A 16,317-nucleotide genomic window follows, 5' to 3' on the forward strand; every position below is an offset into this window, starting at 1 on the left:
GGGCAGAGGATGAGAATTAGGGGATGGAATGGCCTGTAGAATGGGCCGTTCCTTTAGCAGAGTCAAGTAATAGCGAGGTAGCATCGGCAGGAGTGAGAGTGAAAGAGCCGGGCAAAGCTCTGCAGTAGCCAGAGGAGAGAGAGACTGAGGGTGCGTGTGTGCCCTGCAGGCATGCACATGTTTTGAAGGTCAAAAAGTCCAGGACCTGTTCAGTAGAGAGGACGACGGTCGGGAGGCCGGGGTCAGGGAGATGGATGGCCTTCAGGGGAGAGTCTGGGGAGGCTCTCAGAATCTTCTCTGCCTTCCCTCATCCTGGAAGAAGTCGGTCATTTCAGGGGGTCTGGTAATATCTTCTTCCAGGGTACAGGGGACGGGTCCCACCCCGTACCCCTTCTCTCCCCCATCCCAGTGCCCTCCCCGTCTTTATCCGCATCACCCTTGATCACTGACCCCGAGGATATCCGTGGTCTCTCCCGCTCTCCTCCCTCTAGACCAGCGTGGCACTCTACAGCAGGCATAAGCGAGCATGAAATGAGGGATGGGGCCAGGGCAGTGACCCAGGTCCCGTCGCTGCTCCAGCCCAGCCCTGTCCCCCACCTTATCGTGCAGGCTTCTCAGGGCCCTTGGCGATGACTGGTGACATCAAGTGGCCAGGATTCAAGGTCCGCTGGCGGGCGGCTTCCCGGTTGGCACAGAGGACCTGGCCAATGAGGTACTCGCTCTCCTGGGCCACATCGGACAGGCGCAAGTCCAACTCCAGGAGGGTCTTGTTGTCCGACATGCCCTCCAGGAGCTGCTTCCCGCCGTCCTGGGAGGGGAGTACCAGGGAAGGGGCCATTTCATCTCACTACCCGGGATCGCGTGCGCGTGTGTGCACACTTACACACGTTTATACAAAGATGCGACGAGAACGAGAGTTTCGCAAAACCACGGTTGGCCTCTTGGTGAGGCCCACTGTGTCCTGTGCTACCCTGTCCTATTCCATTCGATTCTATAAGAAAAATGGTGCTCAAGACTTACTAAATGGATTGTTCAATGCTCATGGTTTGAAACACATGGCTCTGTGACAATGATGGTAATTCCCCTCCTCCGATTCAGCCATGGGCATGTGAGACAGATTTGGCCAATGACATCTGAGGACATTCTGACATTCTGAGAAGGGTCTCCTCACTCTGAAAAGAGAACAAGAGAGGGGGGTGCTCTCCCTTTTCCTGCCTCTGGGCTTGGCCCTGTGTGAGGTGTAGCAGCCATCTTGGAACCGTGAGAGAAGCTCCTGAGAGGATATGGCCATGTGGCTGGGTGGGCAGAGCAGATGGCAGCACTGAGCCAGCGAATTTACCGACTCCAGAGGCCCCCTACCCTGGGGCTTCTGATTATGGGACATAATGAACATTCCTCTTGTTTAAGCTGTTTCCTGGTTCAGGTTTCCGTTACTTGTAGCCAAAAGCACCCCGAGTGGAGACGGTGTATGTGTGTCTGAGCAAGACTGTTCTCTTGGTAGAGGGTGCAGGGCCCCACCTGGAGGACATGGAGGGTCCTCCTCACTAGTCCTCACGGCTCCAACCCCTTCTGGGCTGGGTGGGCCATGCTTGATGTGGAAACACTCTTATGTGAGAGACAGAATGGTCGTGTTCTATGGTTGTGACCCAAGAGTGTGTCGCAAAGCCAGTTTAATGGGTTGCAGATGCATTTTTTAAAAAATGACGTAGAATAGAATATAAAGGAAAATATCAGCATGTATCACAAGCAGTAAAAGTACATTTCAATGATACTATATTGATGTATATGTTTACTAGGTGTTCGTGAAAATTGTATTTCTTATTCTGAGACTTGGTCAAGAAAATGAGAGACATCATCTATCAGAAAGGATCCAGGTGGGGCGCCTGGGTGGTTCAGTGGGTTAAGCGTCTGACTCTAGTTTTCTGCTCAGGTCATGATGTCAAGGTCCAGAGATCCAGCCCTGCATCAGACTCCGTGTGCTCAGCGGGGAGTCGGCTTGAGATTTTCTCTCTCCCCCTCGCCTTCTGCCCCTTGTGCACACTCTCACTCTCTCAAATAAATAAAAAAAAAAGATTTTATTCATTTGAGAGAGAGAGCGCGAGGCATGTGCATGAGCAGGGGGGAGGGGCAGAGGCAGAGGGAGGAGCAGACTCCCTGCTGAGCAGGGAGCCCCAGGTGGGACTCAATCCCAGGGTCCTGGGATCATGACCTGAGCTGAAGGCAGACACTTAACTGACTGAGCCACCCAGGCACCCCAAATGAATAAATCTGGTTTTCAACAGTCCTGAGTTTGAATCACAGCTCTGCCACTCTCTCCTGACTGGACGCTCTTGGGCAATTCACTAGCCTCTCTGAGACTCAATTTTCCATCTGTAAAGTGGGGTTAAGAATACACACTCTAGGGGTGCCTGGATGACTTAGTCGGTTGTGTCCAACTCTTGATTTCCGCTGAGGTCACAATCTCAGGGTCATGAGTTTGAGCCCTGTGTCAGGCTCTTGGCTCAGCTGGGAGTCTGCTTGAGATTCTTTCTCCCTCTCCCTCTGCCCGTCCCCCATCTCTCTTTCTCTCTCTCTCTCTCAAGTAAATAAATAAATCTTAAGAAAAGGAAAGAAAGAATTCACATTCTACTAGGGGCACCTGTTTGGCTCAGTCGGTAGAGCATGCAACATTTTATCTTAGGGTTGTGAGTTTGAGCCCCATGTTGGGTATAGAGATTACTTAAAAATAAAATCTTCAAAAAAAAAAGGGGGGGAATACACATTCTACTAGATAACTGTGAGGAATAAAGGAACACTGAAGGATATCAGTGCCTAGCATAGGATATAACCCTGAATAATAGTAACAGCTAGCAATACTGAGGTCCTAGCCAGTGCCTGTAATGTTAACTTCTTTACAAATACAACTCATTTCATCCTCCCAGTAACAATAGTATCTACTTAGAAGTAGATACTATTATGATCCCCATTTTACAGATGAGGACATGGAGACCCAAAAAGGCTAAGTAATTTAACCAAGTGCAAAATGGCAGAGCTGGGATTGGAACCAGGGAAAGTCTGTCCTCTTAACAATTACCCTGGAAGCACCCGAAGGCAGCTGGGTTCCATACCCACCCCCCAAGGCCCCAGAGGGCACAGCTTACCAGCCCAATGTGGTTGCAGGACAGGTTGATGCTGGTGAGCGTGGTGTTGACCGAGAGCACCTGGGAGAGGAGCGTGGCGGTGGGCTCAGACAGCTCATTGCCACCGAGGTGCAGTGTTGTGAGGCACTTGTTGGTCTGCAAGGCGTGGGCAAGTGCCTGGCCACCCTCATCCTCAATGCAGTTGAGGCGCAGGTTGAGGGAAATGAGGTTGGTGTTGTGTGCTAGGGCGTGAGCCAGAGACTGGGCACCAGGCGCCCGCACCTGGTTGTTGGCCAGGTTGAGCACACGCAAGTGGCTGTGGCTCAGCAGCTTGGCTGCGGCTCGCGCACCCCGGTCCCCGATGAGGTTGTGTGACAGGTCCAGCTCCTCAAGGGCTGGGTGATTCAGGAGGCTGCGAATTAGGATGCGTGCCTTGTCGTCGTCCACCTTGCTTCGGGTCAGCCTGAAGATCTGTGGGCAGGTAAAGGGTATGCAGCAGCCCGCAGCCAGGGAGAATCTGCCTGCCTGGCTACCTACCTTCTGCAGGGGGAGGAGGGGGCCCCAGGGAGCCCTGAGGTTCTGCTCACCTGCTGTTGGCCACCTGACTGGCCCTTGGGCAGAGCAGAACTGCCCCACATGGCAGATCGGTGCCGAACTGGTGGCAGGCCGTAGAAGGAAAGCCTAGCATTTATCGAGAAATTACTGCATGCTGGGCATGCTGCTAGAGGGTATCATAACCATTATCTCGAACCCTCAGCATCCCAGGCACTTTACCGATAGAAAAGGAAGGCTTAGGGTGGATGGGTCATTTGTCAAGGGTCACACAGTGATCAAGCCCCAGAGGCAGGTTTGAATGCAGGTCTGTTTGATGCCCCAGCCCCTCGCTGTGCCCTCTTCAGCTGGCCAAGATCCACCAGGGCGAGGAGAGGAACTCTTGGAAGGAGATGCCAGGGTAAGAACCAGGGTGAGAGATGGGAAATGGAAGGATGGAGAGAAAAATGAAAGGATGGGGTAGGACTAGCGTGGGGGATACCGGAGATGGGAGCCCTAACCCTCCCCCTTCTCCCCAGCTCCTTCCACCCCTCCCTCTTCCTTGAGGCCCCTCCACCCTCTTCCCATCCTTCAGTCCCCTGCCAACTGAGAGCCTGTTGTCCCTCTTGTCATTTCATTGCACCTATCTGGCAAAGCTCCAATTCTGGATCAAGCCCACTCTCTGTTTTCTGCATATCGGTGCCCAAGCAACTGACGTGATGGAAAAATGTCACATGACAGGACTGGTTGGTATCGCTGGAACCACCAATAGACCCTCAATGCTGTGTGCCAATCCAGCCCTGTTTCTCTGGACAACATGCTCTCTCCTCCTCTGAAACAATGACTTCAACCTTCTTCAGCCTCCTCAAACTTCAGGGGGCCACCGTACAGCCTCCTTTCAGCAGTCAAGTCTCCTCCTGCCTTCCCAGCCATTGAATGAGAACCCCTCACTTTCCTAATACCGAACAGCAACCCACTGCTACCCACCACATCCACTCTCTCCTCTGCCCAGAGCCAACTGTCCCACCTCGGTCCTCAATTCTACCTCTCCTGCCTTCTCAGGAGCCTTCCTCGGTCAATGAACCTGTGCCTTTCTCCTGGACTCGGCCGCTTTCTTGCTATTGGATGGAGCTCTACATTGGTTTTAAACACATGCAAATATCTTTTTAAGAAAACCCAAACCCTTCATCTATTACTGATTTCCTCTTCACTCCCGTCACAGCCAAGTTCTTGAAAAAGCTGATCACAGCCATCCTGTTTCCTCACTTCCCACTCTTTCCATAAACCACTCGGATCTGGTCCTTGTTTCTGGCACTCCACTGACAGTTCCGGCTCTGTGACCTCCGAGTTTGCTAAATTCGGTCCTCAGCATCACCACCCCCCATTGCTGCCTGCCCCTTTTCTTGAAACGCACCCCTCCCTTGGCTCTGTGACTCAGGGCCATGTCCCCCTTTTCTTCTTTCTCTGACTTCTTGGCAGGCTTTCCCTCTCCCAACCAGAATATTTGGGACATACTTCACCCAAAAAATTACTCGTTGTGTATTTGAGTTTCAAATTTAACTGGATGTCTTGTATTTTTATTTGCTAAATCTAGCAAGCCTATCCTAGTTGTAATTTCGCATTTACATGATTGCTGATGAGTGCCTTTTATCCCACCAGACTGTTCGCTCCAGAGGGCACAAATGGTTTAATTTTGCTCCTTGTTGAATCTTCAGCACCTAGGATAGGGCCTGGAGCGCAGATGATCCTTGGACGGATAAATGGCTCGTGAACTGGGAAGGCAGTGCCTTGTTCATCTCTGCACCCCCAGAATCCGGCTTGGTGCAGGGTGCATTAAAGGACACTTGGTCAGTGAATGAGAAGGAAACGGGAGGGAGAAGATGGGGATGGAGGAGGAGGAAGAGGAGGGGAGAGGGAATCTGAGAGGCGCTGAGGATGGGAGGTGGGGGAAGGCTGGGCCGACGGGTACCTTGAGGGTGTGGCATGCCTTGATGGTGGCCGCCAGGGAGTGGCAGTCCCGATAGGTGAAGAGGAAGAGGTTCCCCTCGAAGTTCATGCCGCAGTCCTTGACCCCGTACACCAGGTCGAGCTCCTCCAGGTGGCTCAGGCCAGCCACCAGGTCGCGCAGTTGGTAGTGGTCGGTGGCGGGCTCCTCCGTCTCCCCCTCGCTGCCCGAGTCGGACAGCTCCCCGCTCCGGGGTGGGCCGGGCAGCTGCACGGGCGGGAGGAGCTGGTCCACGCGCAGCCGGCGCACGTAGCTCCGGCAGAGCGGCAGCAGGTCGAGGAGCACGGCGGGGTCCGTGGTGCTTGGGATGAAGTGCTTTATCAGGTTCTCCAGGTGCCGCTCGAAGAACAGGCGCTTCCAGCTGCCGCCGTGCCTGGCCACGTGGCACACGGGCCAGCGGTGCATGCAGCAGCGGCGCCAGTAGTTCTCGTCGTCGATCAGGTTGGCCGTCACAGCCAGCGGCAGCTCGGGTGACAGGTGGCTCAGCACCTTCTGCTGGTGCTCTGGAAGCAGCTGCTTCAGGATAGGGTTGTCTTTGGGAACAGGAAGGAAAGCAGGAGTCACAGTGTGGGCGAGCCCCACGGCGTGGTGCCCTGGGTCGGGCCTGCCTAGGGGCACCGAGGAAATGGAAGACCCTCCCCGGCCCTCGGGGAGCCCCAGTCTGAGAGGGGCGACAGCCTTTACTCCCAGGGATGCTCAGGCTGAGACAGGAGACGCAGCCCCTGGCTGTGGGGTGTTCCTGCCTGAAGTGGACAGCGTAATATCTGGTTTCCGGGAGCTCCCAGTCTGAGCAAGAATCTCAGGTCTAGCCCTCAATTATCACTTGGTCCGATGCAGGACATAATCCTGAGTTCAGAGATTCCCAAATGATTTGATTCATTCATCTCAAAACAAGACAATGTTTGACCGCCTCCTGTGCACCAGACACTGTCCTAAGTGCCGCAGATATAAGAGTGAACAAGACAGAGGAAGCCACTCCCTCTTAGGAGAGGAGGCAGACAACAAATCCGTCAGGTGAGTATATTGTAGGTAGGGTGGCAGTAGGTGCTGTAGATAAAATGATGATCCTGTCCTCAGAGCACCCTGTCTGGTAGGAGAGGTTGGCAACTCATCTTTGAAAAGGGTGACCATTTACAGAGCGCAGGGTACAGAACAAACCAAGAGCCTATACACACTGTGGAAGGCTCCAAGAGAGTGGGGGATGGTCCACCAGGGAGGGCTTACTGGAGGAGGTGTTGGGTAAACACGGTTTGGGCTGGCTTTGGCTGGAGAGAGTGGGAAAGGTGAGGAGAGGCCATAGGCGTGCAGGGCACAGTGTGGGTGGGAATCTGGTGGGGCCTGGAAGTGGGGGCAGTGGGAAAAATCATTCTGGCCCCAAGGGGGAAGGGCAGTGTTGAGCAGGGATGAGAACACAGTGCGGAAGGGCCGGGGCTGTGCCGGGACCCAGCCGCTGAGGTCTCGCTGAGGCTGGCCTCTGGGCAAATCCCACCCATCCTGCCCCACTCCTGGCCTTTCCCTCCTGCCCAGGGCAGGGACAGACTCACTCTGGAAGTTCTTGATGATGTGCTGAATGCAGAGCTCTGTGAGGAGGGGCACGGTGGCCAGTGACCATTCAGGATCTTCAGCTATGATCCTGCGCATCCGACGTACTTTGGTCCCAGAATTCCAGCCCTTGGACTTGCCGGGGGGTGGGATGTTTGAGGGCCTTGAGGGCTGGGGGCCTGTGCTTGAAGTTTGGTCTGCAGTGGAGAACATTTCCTGCGTGGAGATTGAGGATCGGCGGGGGGCTGACAGTGTCGATGTTGCTAGGGTTTCCTGCATGCTGTGGACTGGCAGCCTAGGGGCAGGTAGCCCCTTGGTGATGGCCTTGTGACGAGGAGTCTCTCACACTGGCAGGTCCTTGATGCCCTGGAGGGAGAGGAGGGGTGGAGGTCTTAACTTTGGAGTGGGCATTTAGCAAGAGAGGTAGCACAGAGTGGTTCTTAAGGGTCCATCTCTGGAGTAGAGCTGATCCAGGTACAGATCCCATTGGCTAGCTGTGTGGCCTTGGGCAAGTTACTGAATCTCTTATAGTTTCATATGCTTCCTCTGTGAAATGAGGATGGCAGTTACCTATAAGAGGAACGGGAGAAGTGAATAAAATAATGCATCCAAAGAGGCACAGTGTACTGTGACACATGCAACTGTAGTAAGAAGCAGGCCCACATTTTGGATAATAATACCTACACAGCAATGATAAGTAATTGATATATGTTGGACACTTACTTATTTACTTATTTAAAAGAAAGATTTATTTATTTATTTGAGAGAGAGAGGGAGAGCGTGCAAGCATGAGCAGGGGAGGGGCAGAGGGGGAGAGAGAATTTCAAGCAGACCCCCCCCACTGAGCATGGAGCTTGCCGTGGGGCTCGATCCCATGACCCTGAGATCATGACCTGAGCTGGAACCAAGAGTAGGATGCTCAACCGACTGTGCCACCCAGGCGCCCCTGGACACATTTCTGCAAAAGTTCTTTATGCATATTAACTCATTTAATCCTCACAAAAGCCTTTTTGAGATAGGCACTCATATTTTTCCCATTTTTCTGATGTGAACCTGAAATACAGGTTAATTGACTTGCCCCACGTCACACAGCTTATAAATAACAAGGATGGATTTAAATTCAGTCTATCAAGTTCATACCTTTTTTTTTTTTAGATTTTAAATAATCTCTACACCCAACATGGGGCTCGAACTCACAACCCCCAGATCAAGAGTTGCATGCTCTACCGACTGAGCCAGCCAGGCGCCCCTCAAGTTCATACTCTTAACCCTACATTGTACTGCCCCTCTGAGGGTGAGGCGTGGGGGTGTGCATTGCCAAAAGACCGAGGTATAATAAAGAACCATTTAGTTCAAAACAGCTCCCAGGGTTAAGTATTTTACAGAACAGCAACTGCCTAACCAGGAAGATGGAGTTGAGAACAGCACTGCCAAATAGAAATGCAATACATGTCAAAATGCAAGCCACATATACTGTTTAAAATTTTCTAGCATCCACATTTAAAAAAAATGGGTGAAATTAATTTTATGTTTAACCCAATATGTCCACAATATCATCATTGAAATATGTAATCAATATAAAAATTAATGAGATATTTTATATACACTTTTTCATACTAAGCCTTCGAAATCGGATGGCTCAATAGTCACGTGTAGCTAGCGGCCTCTGTTTTGGATAGTGTAGGCGGAGACGAAGACGGGGGGGGGGGGGGGGGGGGGGGGGGGGGGGGGGGGGGGGACCAGACCCTGGTCTGTCCAGGGTGCCTGCACCTTCCCTCTTCCCTCTTCCCCTCTGAGAGCTCTGGCTCCGCCCCCCCTCCCCCCGCCCCCCCATCTCCCGATCCAGTCTTCCTAGTTCTCCCAGCCTCCCGACATTCCAGACGGCAGCGGGAAGGCGTGGGAGGCGAAAAGGCAGCTAAATCTGGGGCTGGAGACAGGAGACAGAGGATGTATCCGGGGCTGGGGACCCTCCTCCACATCTGTCCATTCGTGCCTCCCTGCTGCAGGTGCCCCTGCCCTGAGGCTGCAGGCTGAAACGGGGCGGCTCCGCACGGAGCTCCTCTTCCCGGCAGTTTCCCCTCGGATTTGCTCCCTGACTCGGTGCACTGTGTAGTGCCCGGTGGGAAGGAACACTCTGAACCAGCAAAGGTGTCCTTGGCAGATGGAGGGGACCAGATGGTACTCCCCAGTCCACCAGGCATCTCAAGGAGGAAAAGCCTGGCTGTGTGTGGGGGGAGGTGGGGGGCAGAGAGAGAGACGGGGGTGAGGGGGCATGAGGCAGTGTAGGGAAGACATCCATATATTTGTGACACCCTTATGCAAATCAAATGCAAATTCACAAACCAATTGTGTCCAGATTTGTGGAAGAACCAGCTGGTGTATTTGACTATTAGCCCCTCAGAGGGTGTGGCTGGGAGGGGATGCTGCTTAGAGGTGCCAGATGACTTTGCATTTCTGGCTTTGCCAGTGATTTGCTGTGTGACCTTGGCCAATTTACTTAACCTATCTGAGCTTCAGTTTCGCTATCTTCCTTCTGCAGGCGGTTATGGAAGTTCCTCTGAGATAATGTCTGAAACGAGTACTGGGGGTGGGGGGGTGTGGAGGACGGGGGACAGGGGTCTTGGGCTGGGGAGAGAACACCTCGGAGCCCTACCTCTGAGTGCTGACCTGAGATGGTATCCTTGAGTGAGGCCCTTCCCTATCTCCAGGGAAGAGGCAAGAGGGCAAGGTGGCTTTGGTGGTGACTGGGGCTGCATAAGGGTGGAGGGGCCTGGCAGCCTGGGCGCCAGGAGGAAAGAGACAACAGGCCAGCCCTATTCCTCCCAGCTCTGTCTCTGGGCTCTTGGGGCTCCCGCCAAAAGTTCCCTCCAGAGTTCTGGCTCAAAACATTCCGGCATTCCCTTTGGGCCCAGATGTATCCCAAGACACGCTGTGGGCCACACCCAAGGGAGCAGGACCCAGCTTGGCGGGGGGAGCCTCAGGTTTGTGTTGCCCTGGAGCCGACTGACTCTCCAGATATTTCTCACAACGCTGCGCAGACTCACCATCCAGGTAGGCCCTTCCCTCTCCTTCCTCCTGGGAGGCCTGCTGCTGGGGAAACCCCACCTGGGGGCAGGCAGGCTGCCCTCTGGAACAGGGCGGCTTTTTGCTGGTTCTACTGTCTAGTGCTTCATTGTCTTAGGACCCAACAACTCTTCCTGAGGTCTGCTCTTCATCTTTCTTGCTGCTGGTTGGAGCTGTGGTCCCCTCTGGGCATGACACTGCAGGACCCACCCCGTGGTGGGCTCCGGGGTCCTGAGCCCCCTCCTCAGAAAGAAGAGGCAGATGCGCTCCAGGTACATGGTGGGTATCAAAAAGAGTCCCTATTGTCCTGCAGGGCTTACAGAAACCTCCATACCACGGGGTCTGATGTCATTTGTAAGGTTAAAGTGTGAAACCATTAACCTCATAATAAGGTCAGAGTTGACAGTTTTCACTTTCCCCATCACCTATATAACCCAACCCCCACCCACTTCCCCTATGATAACTATTGTTTGTTAACTAACTGGAATTTAAAAAAAAAAAAGATGATATAAAGCATGGTCCCTCCCTGCCCAGGCAGTTCATCTGACCCCTGCCCTTTATCAGACCTCTGTACTGCTGTCCCTTCAGTGATCTGATTGATCGCCCTCCATGCACACCCACCCTAGACTGTGAGCTCCTTGAGGTGCAGGGGCTGTTTCTGATTCCTTTTTTCTCCCTAATCCCTGGCCCATGTTAAGTCAGCTTTACAGGAGGTAGCTGGTGTTCTGAGCTGCCCCGCCCCCTTCTGAGAACAGACTCTGGCCAATAGGAGTGTCCCATACTGGTCAGGGTGACTGGCTCAGGGGTGGCCACCTGATGCAAGCCAATCAGGGCCCTTCTTGGGATTTGTTGGAGCAGCCGCAGAGGTGGAGGTAGACACCAAGGACGGATGTGTATCCTTGAAGGATACTCCTCTCCTGCTGCTGGGGGCTGTTTCCCTTCACATGGAGCCCTGTCTGCCGCAGGAGGGAATGAAGCCTGGGGGAGACCAACAGAAATGAGAGGTGGACAGAGAGCACCCGGTACCTTTGGTCCCCAGTCTCATGCTCCCAGGCCCCCGAGAACTGCCTGGCTCCTCGGCAGTTCCTCTGGTTCTGAGACCTCCTTGGCAGCCTTCTAATAGGTCCCTTTTGCGGAAACTGAGTTGGGTTTCTGCCCCTTTGTGGTCAAAGTGTCCTGACCATTTGGGCAGGCTCACAGTTTGGTGAATGGAATTATGGAAAAAATCCTAAATCAGTAGATGAAATAGTTCAGTGGGATGGCTGAGAAGGGCCAGAGGCCCCCAGGTTCATTATACACAGGGCCTGGCATCTCACTCGGGGGCCTCTTCCTCCCCCGGCCACCCTGGGCCTCCAGCTTCCCTTCTCATCTCTCCAGCCGCAGGATAGATCAGCAACCTGACCTACTCAGCATGTAGCAGTTAACAAGCTCCTTTCAGAGCTTTGAGGTCGTTTGGGTCTTACAGCCACTCTGCAGGGGAGGCAGGGCAGGCTTCTCAGCCCCATTCTCGAGATGGAGAAATGACTGGTCCTCCGACAGCTAGGAGGGCTGGGCCCAGGGCCTGAGGGCAATCATCTCCCTCTCACCACAGACACTGCCCACAATTTTCCACCCTCCGCCAGGAAAGAAGGCACGTCCCTGCTCCCTGGGAAGCTGGGGGCCTATCTTTATGCAACGAGAACCTGTCAGGGAAGGCCTCTCCAGGCTGAGAGAGCAACCAGACCTTGGCACCCTGCTATGGAAATTTCAGGCCCCTAACATATAGATATCTCCCTTCTTATCAGTCATCCACACCTGAGTGTGAATGAATTTCAGATTCAACAAGCCAAGTTAGGAAGGGAGCAAGGAAAACACAGCACTGAATGTGGAGGGCCCACAAGTCAGGGGCCCTGTGATAACTCCCCCTACTTCACGGGGTGGCCTCAGTCTGGCCCAAGCATCACCAGTCTGCAGCTGAGGGTGGTAGCAGGTGGCACTACCTTCCCCGGAAGCCTGAGGCATGGCTAGACACCCATTAGCCAGGGGCCCAAGGGCACCCCGACAGCTCCCAAGGGCCCAAGGAGGACAGCCCCAGAAATGGCAGCCACCTTCCTTTTTGGAGCTTTGTCTCCCTAGGGAACCTATGGGGCAGACAGAGAATCCCAGAGTTTGAAGACTGGAAGCGTGTTAAAGACCCTGATCCTTCTTTGGGGCAGGAATCTTTTCTGACATTCCAGAGAGAAGGTCAGGGCCATGGGGAGTGACTGCCTCTTGTGCCACCACCTGGGGTCCCTAAGGGCACAAGTTACCCTAGGATGGGGAAAGTGGGGACATGTCCTGTGACCTTTTGCCTCCTGGCACCTGTTTCATGGGCCTATTGGGTTTCACATGCTGTGTCTCCAGCATCAACCCTAACCCCACACAGGACCACAGTCCCTGTAGAAAGGCCAGTCCTCCCCCCAACCAGGTCCCCACTCTGTGTCCTTAGGACCAGGGTCCAGGGTCCTGAAATCACGTTCAGGCCCTAACTCAAAGGGTTAGGTGTTAAAGTCCGCTCTCTATGTGCCCAAGCACAGGTAATATAAAGGGACAACATGCCCTAGTATGGCCAGCTTGTCCTCGTTTTTGATGGCTTGTGTCTGCTGGACAAGTGTTCTGGGAACCAGATCCTTGCCTATGTAACAGCTATGATTTATTGAGTGTTAGGCTGTCAAAGTGTTTGCAGCTGGCTAAGGACTCAGGAATTACACTGCCTTAGGGCCAATCTGCACTCTGCCCCGGAGCATCTGTGAGACCTTGGGCAAGTCATTTTACACCCCACTAAGCCTCCATTTCTTTATCTGTAAAATGGGGATGGAAATGAATAGTACCTACTTCCTAAGATTATCCAGAAGATTAAAGGGGCTGATGTGTGTGAGATGTTTCATGTAGTGCTGGGCCCAGAGCCAGCATTCAAAATAAGTGATAGATATTGTGATGAAGATGTTACAGGCCTCACCTACATAAGTTTATTAAATCTTCAAATTTATTATTGAGGGCTATCATTGCTATTATGACACTATTATCCCCATTGCACAAACGAGGAAATAGGCAGGCTTAGAAAGCCTAAGTAACTTGCTAAGCATCACATAGCTAGTAAGTGGGAAAGCTAAGGTTTGAGCTGATATCCGTCCATTACTTCCATGCACAAAAGCATAGGCAAATAATGAGCTGTTGGTGTTGCTTCCTAAATTGTCCAGACTTGGTTGTTCACAGCACTTTTCCAGCGGGCCTCCCACTTTCTCCAGCTCATGATCTCTCGCCATCTCAGGGTTACCCTTTTGATGCTGGCCTAAACAGCTCAGGCTCCCTCAGCCCCTAAATCACTGCCCAGCACGAAGTCCTTCCACAGAATTGGGCCATTGCCTGTATGCTTCAGCCCGAGGCCTTCTGGGGACCCAAGAACATCCCGCAGAGCTGCACTCTCCTGGCCCATGATGTTCCTCACAGACCTGGGATTCAGTGCCTGAATCTAGCACATTCCCTCCTCTTGGACATCTCAGACTTCTCAAGTCCCCAGTTAAATCTAACTACTGTGGGCAGAGGCTTCTCCCTCTGCCTGAATGGTAAAGTTGAAGAGACTGGGGGAGCACACTCTCCCCTTCCTGCTCATCACACCTCTGGCCCTCATTCCCCCCCTGCCTTCCTCTTAGCGGAGGAGCCAAAGCACCTCTGTGCCCCTGGGCACCACCCTCCGGGCTGGCTCAGCTAGATGGGTTCCACCCTCCACCCACTTCTCCCACTGTGCTTCCCCTACCTTCTCAGCCACCTTCTCCTTCACCTTAGGATCCCCAAGGAGCACCCTCCGTGGGCATGTCCTCAGGGGCCCTGGGCATTTGTCTGACTTCCCCTGATCTCTTTCATGCCCCTATCAGACCCTAGCTCGGCCCATATCACTCTCGAATTCCCATTTGGGAACTCCCAGTTTGTGAAATCACAAAAGAGGGACAACAAAGTACTCCGACAGAGCCCGGCCCAGCTTGCTTGGTGATTGGCCCCAGTGAGACCGCATACTTAATCACACCCCTGGGCCTGGCCCTCCTCCTAACTCCTGAGCACCTTGGTCTGTTGTCTTTAAAAGGACTCCAGAGTATTCATTCCTCACCCCTCACTCCAGCCTTGGGCTCAGACACCCAGCAGGGAAGCTCAGCTCCAAAGGCGAGCAAGTCTCTCCCCCAACCTGCCTGGGGTGCAGAGGCCCTTGCTGTTCCTTGGTAACCAAGGGAAACCAGCCGTGCTGTGGGAGGGAGGGTGGAAGGGAGGTCCCGAAGCTTCTGGACCTGCAGGAAGGACTGCAGCCCGCAGGAGCTGGGCATGGGAGTCAGTCTTTCTGAGAAGCCTGAGGCTCCGGGGCTCAGGACAGGTCTGACCTACCCATGTCCCACTTTCCCCTTTGTCCTTCTCACGGTGCCCTCCCACCCCCACCCCAGCACCCCTTTACTCGCAGACCCTAAGCCTCTGGGCCAGTATGCAGACAGTGACCGTAGCTGGGGGAGAAGGCCAGAGTCCCGCCTCAAATGGGTGGGGGTGGGGGGCTTCCTGTGGGGACAGACCGGCCCGGAGCCAAGCCAGCCTCAGCCGGGCGGGAGTGGGGGGCAGGGGGAGTTAGGGAGACCCGGGGTGGAGCGTCCTCTCTTCCGGGGCTCACCTCACCCACTCTCGGTGCCCGAGCGCTTACCTTCCTGCAAGGCCCCCCGCGCTGCCGCGCCGGTCGTTAAGGACGCCCCGCGTCGCCAGGGGGCGGGGCCGAGGGCCGGTGCGCATGTGCGCGAGTACACCCTCGTGTGCACCGGCTCTCCACGGCGTGCGGCCGTGCGGGGACCGCGAACTCGGTGGGGGGAGGGGGCGGGAGCGGGGGGCGTGCTTTCTGGTTCTGGGGGACATGTTTAGGAATAGATGGGCTTTTCTGGGGGGAAGGGGAGGAGTGGGAGCCAGGGTAGGGCTCCTGGACTGGAGTGCTCTGTTCCTTCTTGCTACCTTTGCGTGGAAACGGGGGTGTGGGGTGACGAGTGGAAAGACGGTCCAGGAAAAGCATCGGCAGTTTCTTCTGGAAGATGAGGAGATGGACGGGCACCTGCAGGGGTTACTGGAACTCCTCTGAGGCCTGCTGTTGACCCCGGGCCTTGCAGGAGAGCTGTGGGTTGCAGCATCCGTGCAGAGTGGCACCTTCCACCTTTCTCCAGAATGTAAACAAGGCTGATGTCAGGCACCAGGCAAGAAGGTTCCAGGTCTCCACAGCGCTCCTTCACACAGACCTAAGCGTTATGTCACCCCTCCCCCCCTCAGACGTTTCACATGGAGGTAGTTTAGCTCCACTTTCAGCTCTCCTGATTACTAGTATGTTAAGTCTAAGTTAACATCTTAGAAGCTCGCTTAACTCATCAGAAAACAGGGGCGCCGCCACAACTCCTCCCCCTGGTGTTCACGGTAAAAAGCTGGGCTTCCAGTGAGCACCACTGAGATGTGGCTACTGTGGCAGTTGCCGAGGTCCGGAAGTACAGTTTTGTAAGCCCACAGGGCTGAGCAAGCAGTCCGGCCCTGCAGAATTCCCGGCATCCCATGCAGGCAGGGACTAGTCCCCTTGCAAGCCCTTTCACCGGTGCAATTAGAATGAGAAATCGTGTCAGAAGCCACGCTCTGCGCTTATAATTTTAACGAAACAGCCCCAGAACTTGGTCACCAGGGAGCCTTTGACTTGGAGATGGGTCCCCTGAGGTCCTTTCCCTCCTCTAGCAACGGAGATCTGGGAACAGAGGTGGAGCTCCCGAGCCTGGGTGGGTGCTAAGTGCATTCATTCTGGTAGAGAAGGAGGGCTTCCTCCCACTCTGAGCTGCCATTTCTCAGCTTTAGCTTCAGCTCAGGTTTGGGGCAGGTGCTGTGCAACTTGTCTTTAAGAGTCAGGTGTCTCTGGCCCCCTGCACTCTCGCAGCTCCCTGTGCCTGCTCACCTCCCCTGCAGGGCCCCTGCCCTGGTTGTGCCACTCCTCCCTCAGATAACCTTGTGGCTCACACCCTCCCCTCAGGTGCCACCTCCCCGTGA

General features: G+C 54.2%; 1 protein-coding gene across 5 annotated transcripts; it reads right to left on the reverse strand.

The window, feature by feature from the left end:
- Positions 1-19: 19 nt before the first annotated feature.
- Positions 20-15,005, reverse strand: DRC5 (dynein regulatory complex subunit 5). Of its 5 annotated transcripts, XR_003211860.2 has the most exons (7): positions 14,957-15,005; positions 7,200-7,563; positions 5,620-6,188; positions 3,141-3,590; positions 598-808; positions 451-505; positions 20-312 (listed from the first exon to the last, which is right to left on the reverse strand). XR_003211860.2 is itself a non-coding variant. In XM_025890718.2 (6 exons), exons 2-5 carry the CDS (start codon positions 7,474-7,476, stop codon positions 599-601), a joined length of 1,506 nt encoding a protein of 501 aa, XP_025746503.1. In that variant the 5' UTR covers positions 7,477-7,563; positions 14,957-15,005; the 3' UTR covers positions 20-312; position 598. The 5 variants fall into 5 exon arrangements, 3 of the variants coding, with proteins under 3 accessions (XP_025746503.1, XP_073761121.1, XP_073761122.1); XM_025890718.2 differs by lacking the exon at positions 451-505; XM_073905020.1 differs by having other exon boundaries at positions 20-505.
- Positions 15,006-16,317: the final 1,312 nt, after the last annotated feature.

The sequence above is a fragment of the Callorhinus ursinus genome, unplaced genomic scaffold (assembly GCF_003265705.2).
Source record: "Callorhinus ursinus isolate GAN/ISIS: 27379988/994484 unplaced genomic scaffold, GSC_fseal_2.0 scaffold22, whole genome shotgun sequence".
In the NCBI taxonomy this organism is placed as follows: domain Eukaryota; kingdom Metazoa; phylum Chordata; class Mammalia; order Carnivora; family Otariidae; genus Callorhinus; species Callorhinus ursinus.